The sequence below is a fragment of the Salmo salar genome, chromosome 10, assembly GCF_965601325.2.
Source record: "Salmo salar chromosome 10, fSalSal1, whole genome shotgun sequence".
Classification (NCBI taxonomy): domain Eukaryota; kingdom Metazoa; phylum Chordata; class Actinopteri; order Salmoniformes; family Salmonidae; genus Salmo; species Salmo salar.
Window position 1 is genome coordinate 60,978,980 of NC_138300.1, and position 17,429 is coordinate 60,996,408.

The following is a 17,429-nucleotide window of genomic DNA, read 5'->3' on the forward strand; positions in this document are numbered from 1 at the left end:
AAAAACATCAATAACATAGGAATCACTACAAAGCTTATTGTATGACCCAGCCTTTGGAACTTTGGTTTTCCTAGATATGGCTACTATATTGTGATCACTACATCCGATGGATTTGGATACTGCTTTCAAACTAATTTCTGCAGCATTAGTAAATATGTGATCAATACATGTTGATGATTTAATTCCTGTGCTGGTTGTAACTACCCTGGTAGGTTGACTGATAACCTGAACCAGGTTGCAGGCACTGGTTACAGTTTGAAGTTTTTTCCTGTGTGAGCAACTTGATGAAAACCAGTCAATATTTAAAATCACCCAGAAAATATACTTCTCTGTTGATATCACATTCATTATCAAGCATTTCACACGTATTATCCCTATAATGACTGTAAGCACTTGGTGGTCTATAGCAGCTTCCCACCAGAATGGGCTTTAGGTGAGGCAGATGAACCTGTAGCCATATTACTTCAACAGTATTTAACATGAGATCGTCTCTAATCTTTACAGGAATGTGGTTCTGAATATAAACAGAAACACGTCCACCGTTGGCATTTCTATATTTTCTGTAAATGTTATAACCTTTGTATTTATTACTACCACTGTATCATCAAATGTACTGTATAAGTGAGTTTCAAAGATATCAAATCTCATTAGTCACATGTGTCAAATACAACAGGTGTAGACCTTACAGTGAAATGCTTACCAACCAACAGTGCAGTTAAAAAAAATACGGATAAGAATAAGAGATAAAAGTGTAATTAACAGTCTATGATTAGGGTGGCTGGAGTCTGACAATTTTTAGGGTCTTCCTCTGACACCGCCTGGTATAGAGGTCCTGGATGGCAGGAAGCTTGGCCCCAGTGATGTACTGGTCCGTACGCTCTACCCTCTGTAGCGCCTTGAGGTCGGAGGCCGAGCAGTTGCCACACCAGGCAGTGATGCAACCAGTCAGGATGCTCTCGATGGTGCAGCTGTAGAACATTTTGAGGATCTGAGGACACGTGCCAAATCTTTTCAGTCTCATGAGGGGGAATAGGTTTTGTCGTGCCCTCTTCACGACTGTCATGGTGTACCGTGTTGCGGAATCCTCGCAAAAACAAGTTCTGTATTTGTATTTAATGAATATCGGTTTTGTTTCAATTAAAAATAACAAACCGAGTGTTTTCCAGCATACAATGTTCAGCTGCGCACTCTGATGACTTGTGATGTTTAACAGCAGATACAGAGGAAGAGAAGGTAGAGAGGGAGTGAAAATGTCCTCCTTAGTTTCAGCGTAGCCTGAAATTAACTTGAAGTTCTTGACCGCAGATCGGCAGTTCAGGTATAGAAAACACACACTTAGTTGAGAAACCGTTTCGGCAACTGTCTTAGTTTTGCCAACATGACCACGGCTTCAACCTGCCGCTCAGAAACCAGGGGAGACTGAAATACACCTCCCTGTACTAATTACTGATTGTCTAGGAGAGGAGAAACCACTCCCCTTTCAATACAGCCACTGATTACCAAAACAAGTCACAAATTGCCCTGCCCCTTGATCCTGGTTGATGTGTCAGTAATCATCTACAAGTTATGAGCAGGCAGCAGTTCATACACCAACTAGACTACAGGGAAGACAGGAAGTAGTTCACACACCAACTAGGCTACAGGGAAGACAGGAAGTAGTTCGCACACCAACTAGACTACAGGGAAGACAGGAAGCAGTTCATACACCAACTAGACAACAGGGAAGACAGGAAGTTGTTCACACACCAAGTAGGCTACAGGGAAGACAGGAAGTAGTTCCCACACCAACTAGACTACAGAGAAGACAGGAAGTAGTTCACACACCAACTAGACTACAGGGAAGACAGGAAGTAGTTCACACACCAACTAGACTACAGGGAAGACAGTCAGCAGTTCACACACCAACTAGACTACAGGGAAGACAGGAAGCAGTTCACACACCAACTAGACTACAGGGAAGACAGGAAGCACTAAAGTAGATGGCCCTAGCTAGCAAAAAGACAGTACTAGACCACAACAGATAAAGGCAAAATATATATTTATCACTCCTGGAGATATCAGCGGTCCTCTAACTGTAGAAGGAAATGCAACACACAATATCATAATACATGGAGTGTCTCGGATTTACGTACAGGATAATCCACAATGCTCTGAGACCAGGTTGATCCTCATGAAGTGTTTTACCAGCCGGCGCCATACAGAAAGCTAGCTATTGGCTGGGGATACTTCAGGCTGAGGAGTGCTATGTGTTAACACGATGACAACGTCCACAGATACGATCACACAGAGACAGGGTTAAAAATGTATTATTTTATTTTGCATTATGTTGACACATCAAGTGTTTAATTATAATGTTTGTACTTTCCTTCATTTCCATTATATCAAAATAAACCAGGCAGCAAACAACTAAATACATCACCTTCAGAAAGTATTCACAGCCCTTGATTTTTTCCCCCCACATTTTGTCTTACAGCCTGAAATGAAAATGAATTAAATAGCGATTTCTCACAATGAGGCTCATGGTGATTTTAAAAACAGAGTTTAATGGCTGTGATAGGAGAAAACTGAGGATGGATCAACAACATTGTAGTTACTCCACAATACAAACCTACATGACAAAGTGAAAAGAAGGAAGCCTGTACAGAATAAAAAAATATTCAAAAACATGCATTCTGTTTGCAACAAGGCACTAAAGTAATACTGCAAAAAAATGTGGCAAAGAAATGAACTTTATGTCCTGAATAAAAAGTGTTACGTTTGGGGCAAATCCAACACTTCACTAAGTACTAATATTCATATAATCAATGTGTTATGCATAGTGGCGGTTGCTTTCATGTTATGGGTATGCTTGTCATCAGGAAGGTCTAGGAAAACCTGGTTCAGTCTGCTTTCCAGCAGACACTGGGAGACAAATTCACCTTTCAGCAGGACAATAACCTAAAACACAAGGCCGAATATACACTGGAGTTGTTTACCAAGAAGACATTGAAGGTTCCTGAGTAACCTCGTTACAGTTATGAATTAAAATCTGCTTGAAAATCTATGGCAAGATGTTCAAGTGGCTGTCTAGCAATTATCAAACAACCAACTTGACAGAACTTGAATATTCTTTTTTTAAGAATGTGCGATTATTGTACAATCCAGGTGTGCAAAGCTCTTACAGACTTATTCAGAAATACTCACAGCTGTAATCGCTACCAAAGGGGATTCTACCAGCTATTGATTTAGGGGTGTGAATACTGATGTAAATTGGATATCTTTATTTTATTTAATACATTTGCTAAAATTTCAACACATTTTTTTTTTCACTTTGTAATTGTGGGGTATTGTATGTAGAAGGGTGAAAATAAATTGAATCCATGTTGAATTCAGGCAGTAAAATAACAACATGTGGAATAAATCTAGGAATTGGAAATACTTTCTGAAGGAACTGAACTTCCCTGCCAAGACTGTTGTACACATCATTGGATATTAAACCAAACCATTAAACCCTTCCCTGCCAAGACTGTTGTACACATCACTGGATATTAAACCCAAAAATGTTCTGCATAGCTTGGCAAGGTGTTCAGGTGTATAACATAATGACCAAGAAAACCAAACCACAGTCACACCAAATCAAAACACCAACGAACCAAAATACTTCAGGGAATAAAACACTGTTCTGTGATATTCCCTGAAGTAACATCCAATTGATGTGGCCCATCAATTCAGTGGTATTATTATAAAAAACACTTTTCTCCAAGTCAATATTTCACATTATATATGGGTCAGATTAACTGTGAAGTCAAGATTCGAGTTGCAGAATTCTGCTATAACATTCCTAAAATTCCCAGGTTTTTCCAAAAACTCCTGGATGGAGGATTCTGGATTTCTGGATTTCCTCTTTATTCCCGATTCTGGGACTCTTCCAACCGGGATTTCTAGAAAACCAAGGGATTCTGGGAAAAGCACCCCCCCCCCCCCCCCAAAAAAAATGTTTGCAACTGTAAGCTACCAAACTACTAACATGACCCGACAAGTCACTGGAGCTTTGTAAAGCTAATTACTTACTTTGCGTTTGTAACCATGCATTAAAATAAAATAGAAAAACTGAAAGCACTCCATCAGGGATAAGAGTGCTCTGTTCTGTCTGGCATACAAAAATTAACATTGCAAAAAACATCTACGTATTGAACAGCAAGCTATTCAACACATTAGAAAGAGTGCAGGACTGCAGCCAAAAGTAGCAGGGAGATTTTGCCAAAGAGGCAGCAGTACAGACGATGACGCGACGTCATCCTACGTAGGGTTACGTCCCAAATGGCACCCTATTCCCTATGTGGGGCCCTGGTTAAAAGTAGTGCACTATGTAGGGAATAGGGTTCCACTTGCATAGCTGATAGCAGAGCAGGAACATTGTACTGGTTAGAATAGTCCTGTGCCTTCGACGACACCACGCTAATACGTCATATGAACACCCCCTTCAGGCACAGTGAAAAGTATTTCACAGTACTTCTGCACGTGACAATAAAACTTGAAACAAAGCATTATTAGAGGTCTATGAGAAGCTATAAAAACACCTGGCAGGCATTATAATGCATTATGCATAGCTCATGAGACATTATAAATGTACTTTTCAATGCATTATGAAGAGGGTATTATATTCGGAAGTGTTAGCGACAACACTGCTGGCATTAAAGAATATTATAAACTAACAAAATGTCCTAAGATGGCAGTATACAGTACTGTATATACCATTCACTAACATTCAGAAGGTCTAGTTAAGTGCACTTTCACAACAATCAATAACCTGCTTCTTCTTCTTAAAAGTTTTTACACATCAAAAATCTTTAATAAACACATCAAATAAACCCAGCGAGCTCCAGTAAGAATTATAACTGATTTTCAACTGCTTGAATAACCTACAATGTAAGGAGAGGTTCTACGTACATTAAAAGGGATCTGATGGGGGGGGGGCTAGATCGAATGTCTGCCTGTTTGCTAGTCTAGTTGCTGTTCAGGCACACAGTCTCTGGAGCACTTCCTTGTCAGTAAATGCCACATTCATTTCAACTGTTGCATCGTTGTATAATTCCTCCCTTCTCCATTACAAAACATAAAACCATTGAACTGAAGCCAGGATTTTTTTTTTTTTTTTTTTTTGCAGAGTTGTCATTTTTGTTTGTTTCACAGCATTCCAAATCCTTTGGCATAAGTGATGGCTTTGAGAAGTCTCTCCTTCAGTTTCTCCTTTGAATCGTATTCAGGGAGCAGCAAAGCATTAAAACACGTGTGAGAAGTAGGTAACCTGATGAGACAGAGAGAGAGAGAGGGACAGAGAGAGAGGGGTAAAGAGACAGAAGTTACAGATCAATCCAAGTCGTCTGGGAGGCCCCACTGAAACAGGTCAGGTATAAGGTATAATTCTGCGTCCCAAATGACCCCCTATTGCAGGGTTCCCCAACTGGCGGCACACAGGCTGAATTTGGCTCAGGGTGGTTTTATTTGGCCCCCCAAAGTTTTCTGAGCAAAAAAGAAATACTTTTAACATTTTCATTGTTGGACATAAAATAATGTAAAAACACCAGGAAATCAGTTCCAAGTGATTTTAATTTAACACATCTGTATTCCAAGTTTTCCCACGCATAATAGAGACACGTGATCATATACAAACGTAAGCAAGGTTTGAAAGAATTAGGTTTTAGTGGTCTTCTTGCGGTGAATTTGCAGACTACAAATTATTTGTAATTATTTTCCAGGCCCTGACCAGCCAAACAAGAAAAAAAAATGGCCCCCGGCAGAATCTAGTAGTTGATCCCTGCTCTAGTTGTTCTAATCTAGTAGTTGATCCCTGCTCTAGTTGTTCTAATCTAGTAGTTGATCCCTGCTCTAGTTGCTCTAATCTAGTAGTTGATCCCTGCTCTAGTTGTTCTAATCTAGTAGTTGATCCCTGCTCTAGTTGTTCTAATCTAGTAGTTGATCCCTGCTCTAGTTGCTCTAATCTAGTAGTTGATCCCTGCTCTAGTTGCTCTAATCTAGTAGTTGATCCCTGCTCTAGTTGCTCTAATCTAGTAGTTGATCCCTGCTCTAATCTAGTAGTTGATCCCTGCTCTAATCTAGTAGTTGATCCCTGCTCTAGTTGTTCTAATCTAGTAGTTGATCCCTGCTCTAATCTAGTAGTTGATCCCTGCTCTAGTTGCTCTAATCTAGTAGTTGATCCCTGCTCTAATCTAGTAGTTGATCCCTGCTCTAGTTGTTCTAATCTAGTAGATGATCCCTGTCTCTAATCTAGTAGTTGATCCCTGCTCTAGTTGTTCTAATCTAGTAGTTGATCCCTGCTCTAGTTGTTCTAATCTAGTAGTTGATCCCTGCTCTAGTTGCTCTAATCTAGTAGTTGATCCCTGCTCTAGTTGTTCTAATCTAGTAGTTGATCCCTGCTCTAGTTGCTCTAATCTAGTAGTTGATCCCTGCTCTAGTTGCTCTAATCTAGTAGTTGATCCCTGCTCTAATCTAGTAGTTGATCCCTGCTCTAGTTGCTCTAATCTAGTAGTTGATCCCTGCTCTAATCTAGTAGTTGATCCCTGCTCTAGTTGTCTAATCTAGTAGTTGATCCCTGCTCTAATCTAGTAGTTGATCCCTGCTCTAGTTGCTCTAATCTAGTAGTTGATCCCTGCTCTAGTTGTTCTAATCTAGTAGTTGATCCCTGCTCTAATCTAGTAGTTGATCCCTGCTCTAGTTGCTCTAATCTAGTAGTTGATCCCTGCTCTAGTTGTTCTAATCTAGTAGTTGATCCCTGCTCTAGTTGTTCTAATCTAGTAGTTGATCCCTGCTCTAGTTGTTCTAATCTAGTAGTTGATCCCTGCTCTAATCTAGTAGTTGATCCCTGCTCTAGTTGTTCTAATCTAGTAGTTGATCCCTGCTCTAATCTAGTAGTTGATCCCTGCTCTAATCTAGTAGTTGATCCCTGCTCTAGTTGTTCTAATCTAGTAGTTGATCCCTGCTCTAGTTGTTCTAATCTAGTAGTTGATCCCTGCTCTAGTTGTCTCTAATCTAGTAGTTGATCCCTGCTCTAGTTGCTCTAATCTAGTAGTTGATCCCTGCTCTAGTTGCTCTAATCTAGTAGTTGATCCCTGCTCTAATCTAGTAGTTGATCCCTGCTCTAATCTAGTAGTTGATCCCTGCTCTAGTTGTTCTAATCTAGTAGATGATCCCTGCTCTAATCTAGTAGTTGATCCCTGCTCTAATCTAGTAGTTGATCCCTGCTCTAGTTGTTCTAATCTAGTAGATGATCCCTGCTCTAATCTAGTAGTTGATCCCTGCTCTAGTTGTCTCTAATCTAGTAGTTGATCCCTGCTCTAATCTAGTAGTTGATCCCTGCTCTAGTTGTTCTAATCTAGTAGATGATCCCTGCTCTAATCTAGTAGTTGATCCCTGCTCTAATCTAGTAGTTGATCCCTGCTCTAATCTAGTAGTTGATCCCTGCTCTAGTTGTTCTAATCTAGTAGATGATCCCTGCTCTAATCTAGTAGTTGATCCCTGCTCTAGTTGCTCTAATCTAGTAGTTGATCCCTGCTCTGGTTGTTCTAATCTAGTAGATGATCCCTGCTCTAGTTGTTCTAATCTAGTAGTTGATCCCTGCTCTAGTTGCTCTAATCTAGTAGTTGATCCCTGCTCTGAATCTAGTAGTTGATCCCTGCTCTAGTTGCTCTAATCTAGTAGATGATCCCTGCTCTAATCTAGTAGATGATCCCTGCTCTAATCTAGTAGATGATCCCTGCTCTAATCTAGTAGATGATCCCTGCTCGAGTTGTTCTAATCTAGTAGTTGATCCCTGCTCTAGTTGTTCTAATCTAGTAGTTGATCCCTGCTCTAGTTGCTCTAATCTAGTAGTTGATCCCTGCTCTAGTTGCTCTAATCTAGTAGATGATCCCTGCTCTAGTTGCTCTAATCTAGTAGTTGATCCCTGCTCTAATCTAGTAGTTGATCCCTGTCTCTAGTTGCTTCTAATCTAGTAGATGATCCCTGCTCTAATCTAGTAGTTGATCCCTGCTCTAGTTGCTCTAATCTAGTAGTTGATCCCTGCTCTAATCTAGTAGTTGATCCCTGCTCTCTAGTTGTCTCTAATCTAGTAGTTGATCCCTGCTCTAGTTGTTCTAATCTAGTAGTTGATCCCTGCTCTAGTTGTTCTAATCTAGTAGTTGATCCCTGCTCTAGTTGCTCTAATCTAGTAGTTGATCCCTGCTCTAGTTGCTCTAATCTAGTAGTTGATCCCTGCTCTAGTTGTCTAATCTAGTAGTTGATCCCTGCTCTAGTTGTTCTAATCTAGTAGTTGATCCCTGCTCTAATCTAGTAGTTGATCCCTGCTCTAGTTGTTCTAATCTAGTAGTTGATCCCTGCTCTAATCTAGTAGTTGATCCCTGCTCTAATCTAGTAGATGATCCCTGCTCTAATCTAGTAGTTGATCCCTGCTCTAGTTGCTTCTAATCTAGTAGTTGATCCCTGCTCTAGTTGTTCTAATCTAGTAGATGATCCCTGCTCTAGTTGCTCTAATCTAGTAGTTGATCCCTGCTCTAATCTAGTAGTTGATCCCTGCTCTAGTTGTTCTAATCTAGTAGATGATCCCTGCTCTAATCTAGTAGTTGATCCCTGCTCTAGTTGCTTCTAATCTAGTAGTTGATCCCTGCTCTAATCTAGTAGTTGATCCCTGCTCTAGTTGTTCTAATCTAGTAGATGATCCCTGCTCTAATCTAGTAGTTGATCCCTGCTCTAATCTAGTAGTTGATCCCTGCTCTAGTTGCTCTAATCTAGTAGTTGATCCCTGCTCTAGTTGTTCTAATCTAGTAGTTGATCCCTGCTCTAATCTAGTAGTTGATCCCTGCTCTAATCTAGTAGTTGATCCCTGCTCTAGTTGTTCTAATCTAGTAGATGATCCCTGCTCTAATCTAGTAGTTGATCCCTGCTCTAATCTAGTAGTTGATCCCTGCTCTAGTTGTTCTAATCTAGTAGTTGATCCCTGCTCTAATCTAGTAGTTGATCCCTGCTCTAGTTGTTCTAATCTAGTAGTTGATCCCTGCTCTAGTTGTTCTAATCTAGTAGTTGATCCCTGCTCTAATCTAGTAGTTGATCCCTGCTCTAGTTGCTCTAATCTAGTAGTTGATCCCTGCTCTAATCTAGTAGTTGATCCCTGCTCTAGTTGTTCTAATCTAGTAGATGATCCCTGCTCTAATCTAGTAGTTGATCCCTGCTCTAGTTGCTCTAATCTAGTAGTTGATCCCTGCTCTAATCTAGTAGTTGATCCCTGCTCTAGTTGTTCTAATCTAGTAGTTGATCCCTGCTCTAATCTAGTAGTTGATCCCTGCTCTAGTTGCTCTAATCTAGTAGTTGATCCCTGCTCTAGTTGTTCTAATCTAGTAGATGATCCCTGCTCTAGTTGTTCTAATCTAGTAGTTGATCCCTGCTCTAATCTAGTAGTTGATCCCTGCTCTAGTTGTTCTAATCTAGTAGTTGATCCCTGCTCTAATCTAGTAGTTGATCCCTGCTCTAATCTAGTAGTTGATCCCTGCTCTAATCTAGTAGTTGATCCCTGCTCTAGTTGTTCTAATCTAGTAGTTGATCCCTGCTCTAATCTAGTAGTTGATCCCTGCTCTAGTTGTTCTAATCTAGTAGTTGATCCCTGCTCTAGTTGTTCTAATCTAGTAGTTGATCCCTGCTCTAGTTGCTCTAATCTAGTAGATGATCCCTGCTCTAGTTGCTCTAATCTAGTAGTTGATCCCTGCTCTAATCTAGTAGTTGATCCCTGCTCTAATCTAGTAGTTGATCCCTGCTCTAGTTGCTCTAATCTAGTAGTTGATCCCTGCTCTAATCTAGTAGTTGATCCCTGCTCTAATCTAGTAGTTGATCCCTGCTCTAGTTGTTCTAATCTAGTAGTTGATCCCTGCTCTAGTTGTTCTAATCTAGTAGTTGATCCCTGCTCTAATCTAGTAGTTGATCCCTGCTCTAGTTGTTCTAATCTAGTAGTTGATCCCTGCTCTAATCTAGTAGTTGATCCCTGCTCTAGTTGCTCTAATCTAGTAGTTGATCCCTGCTCTAATCTAGTAGTTGATCCCTGCTCTAATCTAGTAGTTGATCCCTGCTCTAGTTGTTCTAATCTAGTAGTTGATCCCTGCTCTAATCTAGTAGTTGATCCCTGCTCTAGTTGTTCTAATCTAGTAGTTGATCCCTGCTCTAATCTAGTAGTTGATCCCTGCTCTAGTTGTCTCTAATCTAGTAGTTGATCCCTGCTCTAATCTAGTAGTTGATCCCTGCTCTAGTTGTTCTAATCTAGTAGTTGATCCCTGTCTCTAATCTAGTAGTTGATCCCTGCTCTAGTTGCTCTAATCTAGTAGTTGATCCCTGCTCTAGTTGTTCTAATCTAGTAGTTGATCCCTGTCTCTAATCTAGTAGTTGATCCCTGCTCTAGTTGCTCTAATCTAGTAGTTGATCCCTGCTCTAGTTGTTCTAATCTAGTAGTTGATCCCTGCTCTAGTTGCTCTAATCTAGTAGTTGATCCCTGCTCTAGTTGTTCTAATCTAGTAGTTGATCCCTGCTCTAGTTGCTCTAATCTAGTAGTTGATCCCTGCTCTAGTTGCTCTAATCTAGTAGATGATCCCTGCTCTAGTTGCTCTAATCTAGTAGTTGATCCCTGCTCTAATCTAGTAGTTGATCCCTGCTCTAATCTAGTAGTTGATCCCTGCTCTAGTTGTTCTAATCTAGTAGATGATCCCTGCTCTAATCTAGTAGTTGATCCCTGCTCTAGTTGCTCTAATCTAGTAGTTGATCCCTGCTCTAATCTAGTAGTTGATCCCTGCTCTAATCTAGTAGTTGATCCCTGCTCTAATCTAGTAGTTGATCCCTGCTCTAATCTAGTAGTTGATCCCTGCTCTAATCTAGTAGTTGATCCCTGCTCTAGTTGTTCTAATCTAGTAGTTGATCCCTGCTCTAATCTAGTAGTTGATCCCTGCTCTAATCTAGTAGTTGATCCCTGCTCTAGTTGTTCTAATCTAGTAGTTGATCCCTGCTCTAATCTAGTAGTTGATCCCTGCTCTAGTTGCTCTAATCTAGTAGTTGATCCCTGCTCTAGTTGTTCTAATCTAGTAGATGATCCCTGCTCTAGTTGTTCTAATCTAGTAGTTGATCCCTGCTCTAATCTAGTAGTTGATCCCTGCTCTAGTTGTTCTAATCTAGTAGTTGATCCCTGCTCTAATCTAGTAGTTGATCCCTGCTCTAGTTGCTCTAATCTAGTAGTTGATCCCTGCTCTAGTTGTTCTAATCTAGTAGTTGATCCCTGCTCTAGTTGTTCTAATCTAGTAGTTGATCCCTGCTCTAGTTGTTCTAATCTAGTAGTTGATCCCTGCTCTAGTTGCTCTAATCTAGTAGTTGATCCCTGCTCTAGTTGCTCTAATCTAGTAGTTGATCCCTGCTCTAATCTAGTAGTTGATCCCTGCTCTAGTTGTTCTAATCTAGTAGATGATCCCTGCTCTAATCTAGTAGTTGATCCCTGCTCTAGTTGCTCTAATCTAGTAGTTGATCCCTGCTCTAATCTAGTAGTTGATCCCTGCTCTAGTTGCTCTAATCTAGTAGTTGATCCCTGCTCTAATCTAGTAGTTGATCCCTGCTCTAATCTAGTAGTTGATCCCTGCTCTAGTTGCTCTAATCTAGTAGTTGATCCCTGCTCTAGTTGTTCTAATCTAGTAGATGATCCCTGCTCTAGTTGTTCTAATCTAGTAGTTGATCCCTGCTCTAGTTGCTCTAATCTAGTAGTTGATCCCTGCTCTAATCTAGTAGTTGATCCCTGCTCTAGTTGCTCTAATCTAGTAGATGATCCCTGCTCTAATCTAGTAGTTGATCCCTGCTCTAATCTAGTAGTTGATCCCTGCTCTAATCTAGTAGTTGATCCCTGCTCTAGTTGTTCTAATCTAGTAGTTGATCCCTGCTCTAATCTAGTAGTTGATCCCTGCTCTAGTTGCTCTAATCTAGTAGTTGATCCCTGCTCTAGTTGCTCTAATCTAGTAGTTGATCCCTGCTCTAGTTGTTCTAATCTAGTAGTTGATCCCTGCTCTAGTTGCTCTAATCTAGTAGTTGATCCCTGCTCTAATCTAGTAGTTGATCCCTGCTCTAGTTGTTCTAATCTAGTAGTTGATCCCTGCTCTAATCTAGTAGTTGATCCCTGCTCTAGTTGTTCTAATCTAGTAGATGATCCCTGCTCTAGTTGTTCTAATCTAGTAGTTGATCCCTGCTCTAGTTGCTCTAATCTAGTAGTTGATCCCTGCTCTAGTTGTTCTAATCTAGTAGTTGATCCCTGCTCTAGTTGCTCTAATCTAGTAGTTGATCCCTGCTCTAGTTGCTCTAATCTAGTAGTTGATCCCTGCTCTAGTTGCTCTAATCTAGTAGTTGATCCCTGCTCTAATCTAGTAGTTGATCCCTGCTCTAGTTGTTCTAATCTAGTAGTTGATCCCTGCTCTAATCTAGTAGTTGATCCCTGCTCTAATCTAGTAGTTGATCCCTGCTCTAGTTGTTCTAATCTAGTAGTTGATCCCTGCTCTAGTTGTTCTAATCTAGTAGTTGATCCCTGCTCTAGTTGCTCTAATCTAGTAGTTGATCCCTGCTCTAATCTAGTAGTTGATCCCTGCTCTAGTTGTTCTAATCTAGTAGTTGATCCCTGCTCTAATCTAGTAGTTGATCCCTGCTCTAGTTGTTCTAATCTAGTAGTTGATCCCTGCTCTAATCTAGTAGTTGATCCCTGCTCTAATCTAGTAGTTGATCCCTGCTCTAGTTGCTCTAATCTAGTAGATGATCCCTGCTCTAGTTGCTCTAATCTAGTAGTTGATCCCTGCTCTAATCTAGTAGTTGATCCCTGCTCTAATCTAGTAGTTGATCCCTGCTCTAGTTGTTCTAATCTAGTAGATGATCCCTGCTCTAATCTAGTAGTTGATCCCTGCTCTAGTTGCTCTAATCTAGTAGTTGATCCCTGCTCTAGTTGTCTAATCTAGTAGTTGATCCCTGCTCTAATCTAGTAGTTGATCCCTGCTCTAATCTAGTAGATGATCCCTGCTCTAATCTAGTAGTTGATCCCTGCTCTAATCTAGTAGTTGATCCCTGCTCTAATCTAGTAGTTGATCCCTGCTCTAGTTGTTCTAATCTAGTAGATGATCCCTGCTCTAGTTGTTCTAATCTAGTAGTTGATCCCTGCTCTAGTTGTTCTAATCTAGTAGTTGATCCCTGTCTCTAATCTAGTAGTTGATCCCTGCTCTAGTTGCTCTAATCTAGTAGTTGATCCCTGCTCTAATCTAGTAGTTGATCCCTGCTCTAGTTGCTCTAATCTAGTAGTTGATCCCTGTTCTAGTTGTTCTAATCTAGTAGTTGATCCCTGCTCTAGTTGCTCTAATCTAGTAGTTGATCCCTGCTCTAATCTAGTAGTTGATCCCTGCTCTAGTTGCTCTAATCTAGTAGTTGATCCCTGCTCTAGTTGTTCTAATCTAGTAGTTGATCCATGCTCTAGTTGTTCTAATCTACAGTGCTTTAAGAAAGTATTCAAACCCCTTTACTTTTCCCACATTATGTTACGTTACAACCTCATTCTAAAATGGATTAAATAAAAAAAATCATTATGCATCTACACACAGTACCCCATGCTGACATCATAATACCCCACAATGACATCACAGTACCCCATGCTGACAAAGTGAAAACAGGTTAATATGTTTTTGGCAAATTTATAAATGATAAAAAACAGAAATACCTTATTTAACCTGTTAGGGCTAGGGGGCAGCATTTGCACGTCTGGATAAAAAAAATGTACCCGATTTAATCTGGTTACTAATCCTACCCAGTAACTAGAATATGCATATACTTATTATATATGGATAGAAAACACTCTAAAGTTTCTAAAACTGTTTGAATGGTGTCTGTGAGTATAACAGAACTCATTTGGCAGGCAAAACCCTGAGACATTTTCTGACAGGAAGTGGATACCTGATGTGTTGTATTGACTTTAAACCTATCCCATTGAAAAACACAGGGGCTGAGGAATATTTTGGCACTTCCTATTGCTTCCACTAGATGTCACCAGCCTTTACAAAGTGTTTTGAGTCTTCTGGAGGGAGATCTGACCGAACAAGAGCCATGGAACGATGATGTCCCATTAGACACCTGGCGCGCGAGTTCATGTTGGGTACCCTCGTTCCAATACGTTATAAAAGAGTATGCATTCGTCCACCTTGAATATTATTCATGTTCTGGTTAAAAAAGACCCTAATGATTTATGCTATACAACGTTTGACATGTTTGAACGAACGTAAATATATTTTTTCCCCTCGTTCATGACGAGAAGTCCGGCTGGCTTAGATCATGTGCTAACAAGACGGAGATTTTTGGACATAAATTATGAGCTTTTTTGAACAAAACTACATTCGTTATGGACCTGTGATACCTGGAAGTGACATCTGATGAAGAGAATCAAAGGTAATGGATTATTTACATAGTATTTTCGATTTTAGATCTCCCCAACATGACGTCTAGTCTGTATCGCAACGCGTATTTTTCTGGGCGCAGTGCTCAGATTATTGCAAAGTGTGATTTCCCAGTAAGGTTATTTTTAAATCTGGCAAGTTGATTGCGTTCAAGAGATGTAAATCTATAATTCTTTAAATGACAATATAATATTTTACCAATGTTTTCTAATTTTAATTATTTAATTTGTGACGCTGACTTGACTGCCGGTTATTGGAGGGAAACGATTTCCTCAACATCAATGCCATAGTAAAACGCTGTTTTTGGATATAAATATGAACTTGATAGAACTAAAAATGCATGCATTGTCTAACATAATGTCCTAGGAGTGTCATCTGATGGAGATTGTAAAAGGTTAGTGCATCATTTTAGCTGGTTTTATGGTTTTGGTGACCCTGTCTTTGACTTGACAAAACATTACACACAACTCTTGTAAATGTACTGTCCTAACATACTCTAAATTTATGCTTTCGCCGTAAAACCTTTTTGAAATCGTAAAACGTGGTTAGATTAAGGAGATGTTTATCTTTCAAATGGTGTAAAATAGTTGTATTTTAGAAAAATTTGAATTTTGACATTTATTTGGATTCAAATTTGCCGCTCTTGAAATGCACCTGCTGTTGATGGAGTGCACCACGGGTGGCACGCTAGCGTCCCACCTAGCCCATAGAGGTTAAATAAGTATTCAGACCCTTTGCTATGAGACTCGAAATTGAGCTCAGATGCATCTTGTTTTCATTAATCATCCTTGAGATGTTTCTACAACTTGATTTGAGTCCACATGAGGTAAATTCAACTGATTGGACACGATTTGGAAAGGCACACATCTGTCTATATAAAGGTCCCACAGTTGACAGTGCATGTCAGAGCAAAAACCAAGCCATGATGTCGAAGGAATTGTCTGTAGAGCTCCAAAACAGGATTGTGTCGAGAGACATATCTGTGGAAAACATTTCTGCAGCATTTAAGGTCCCCAAGAACACAGTGGCCTCCATCATTCTTCAAGGGAAGAAGTTTGGAACCACCAAGACTCTTTCTAGAGTTGGCTACCTGGCCAAACTGAGCAATCGGGGGAGAAGGGCCTTGGTCAGGGAGGTGACCAAGAACCCAATGGTTCCTCTGTGGAGATGGGAGAACATTCCAGAAGGACAATGATCTCTGCAGCACTCCACCAAGCAGGCCTTTTTGGTAGAGTGGCCAGACGGAATCCACTCCTCAGTAAAAGGCACATGACAGCCCGCTTGGAGTTTGCCAAAAGGCACCTAAGGACTCTCAGACAATGAAAAACAAGATTCTCTGGTCTGATGAAACCAAGATTGAACTCTTTGGCCTGAATGCCAAGCATCATGTCTGGAGGAAACCTGGCACCATCCCTACGGTGAAGCATGGTGGTGGCAGCATCATGCTGTGAGGATTTTTTTCAGCAGCAGCGACTGGGAGACTAGTCAGGATCGAGGCAAAGATTAACAGAGCAAAGTACAGAGAGATCCTTGATGAAAAAGTAGCTCAGGAACTCAAGACTGGGGTGAAGGTTCATCTTCACAACAGAACAGCGACCCTAAGCACACACCCAAGACAACACAGGAGTGGCTTTGGGACAAGTCTCTGAATGTCCTTGAGTGGCCCAGCCAGAGCCAGGACTTGAACCCGATCGAACATCTCTGGAGACCTGAAAATAGCTGTGCAGCGATACTCCCCATCCAACCTGACAGAGCTTGAGAGGAACTGCAGAGAATAATGGGAAGAACTCTGCAAATACAGGTGTGCCAAGCTCGTAGCGTCATACCCAAGAAGACTCGAGGCTGTAATCGCTGCCAGAGGTTCTTCAACAAAGGACTGAGTAAAGGGTCTGAATACTGATGGAAATGTGCTAGTTTTCCTATCTATCTATCTATCTATCTATATCTATATATATCAAATGTAATACATTTTAGAATAAAGCTGAAACGAAACAACGGGTCTGAATACTTTCCCGAATACACTGTATGGATTAGTGTACCATCTGAGACATAAAGTCTGAGCTATGTCCCAAACGGCACCCTATTCCCTATAAAACACCCGTTTCGGTCAAAAACAGTGCACCTATCTATGGAATAGAATGTGGGCCCATACGACTCCGGTCAGTAGTCGTGCACCATATAGGGAACATGATGCCATTTTGGGACCCGAGGCCTGGTCTCACCTGTCTGTGTCGGGGCCGTTCTTGGCGATGATCATCTTTAACTTGCCCAGCCCTCCTACGGGTGCTCTGTCAGTCCCCGTAGTAAACTGGAGGAAAAGTCTCTTATCCTCCTCACCAAATGAATGTACCGTCTCCCAGAAGTCTCTATGAGTGAGAAATAAAGGAAAATAATTTAAAAAGTATTTTTTTTGTTGGTCTGGGTGTATATGGAATCTGTATTCCACTTTTTCCTAATAAAACAGCAGTAGCTTCAGAATGTGACAAAACACACACACACTAAATGGTCAAAGGTATGTGGACATTCTTTCAAACTAATTTGAAGGGGTGTCCACATACTTGTGTGTGTGTGTGTGTGTGTGTGTGTGTGTGTGTGTGTGTGTGTGTGTGTGTGTGTGTGTGTGTGTGTGTATATGCAATAAGGCCTGAGGAGGTATATGGCCAACGGGGATGTTCTTAAGCACGACACAACGCGGAGTCCTTAGCCATGGTATATTGGCCATATACCACAAACCCCCGAGATGCCTTATTGCTATTATAAACTGGTTAGCAACATAATTAGAGCAGTAAAAATACATGTTTTGTCATACCCGTGGAATTCAGTCTGATATACCATGGCTGATATACCATATATATAGTGTATTAACGATACAGCATACAACAACATTCTAGACAATTCTGTGCTTCCAACTTTGTGGCAACAGTTTGGGGAAGGCCCCTTTCC

The 17,429-nt window shown here is 40.7% G+C and overlaps 1 protein-coding gene across 5 annotated transcripts in view; it reads right to left on the reverse strand.

Moving 5' to 3' along the window:
- Nucleotides 1-2,295: 2,295 nt before the first annotated feature.
- Nucleotides 2,296-17,429, reverse strand: part of LOC100194730 (ubiquitin-protein ligase E3A) — a 55,598-nt gene continuing 40,464 nt past the window's right edge. For all 5 annotated transcript variants that reach the window (XM_045688001.2, XM_045687998.2, XM_045688000.2 and 2 more), the window contains exons 13-14: nucleotides 16,709-16,852; nucleotides 2,296-5,287 (exon numbers count right to left, since the gene is read on the reverse strand). In XM_045688001.2, the coding sequence (XP_045543957.1) occupies nucleotides 5,167-5,287; nucleotides 16,709-16,852 (265 nt within the window). In that variant the 3' untranslated portion in view covers nucleotides 2,296-5,166. The remainder of the gene's footprint in view (nucleotides 5,288-16,708; nucleotides 16,853-17,429) is intronic.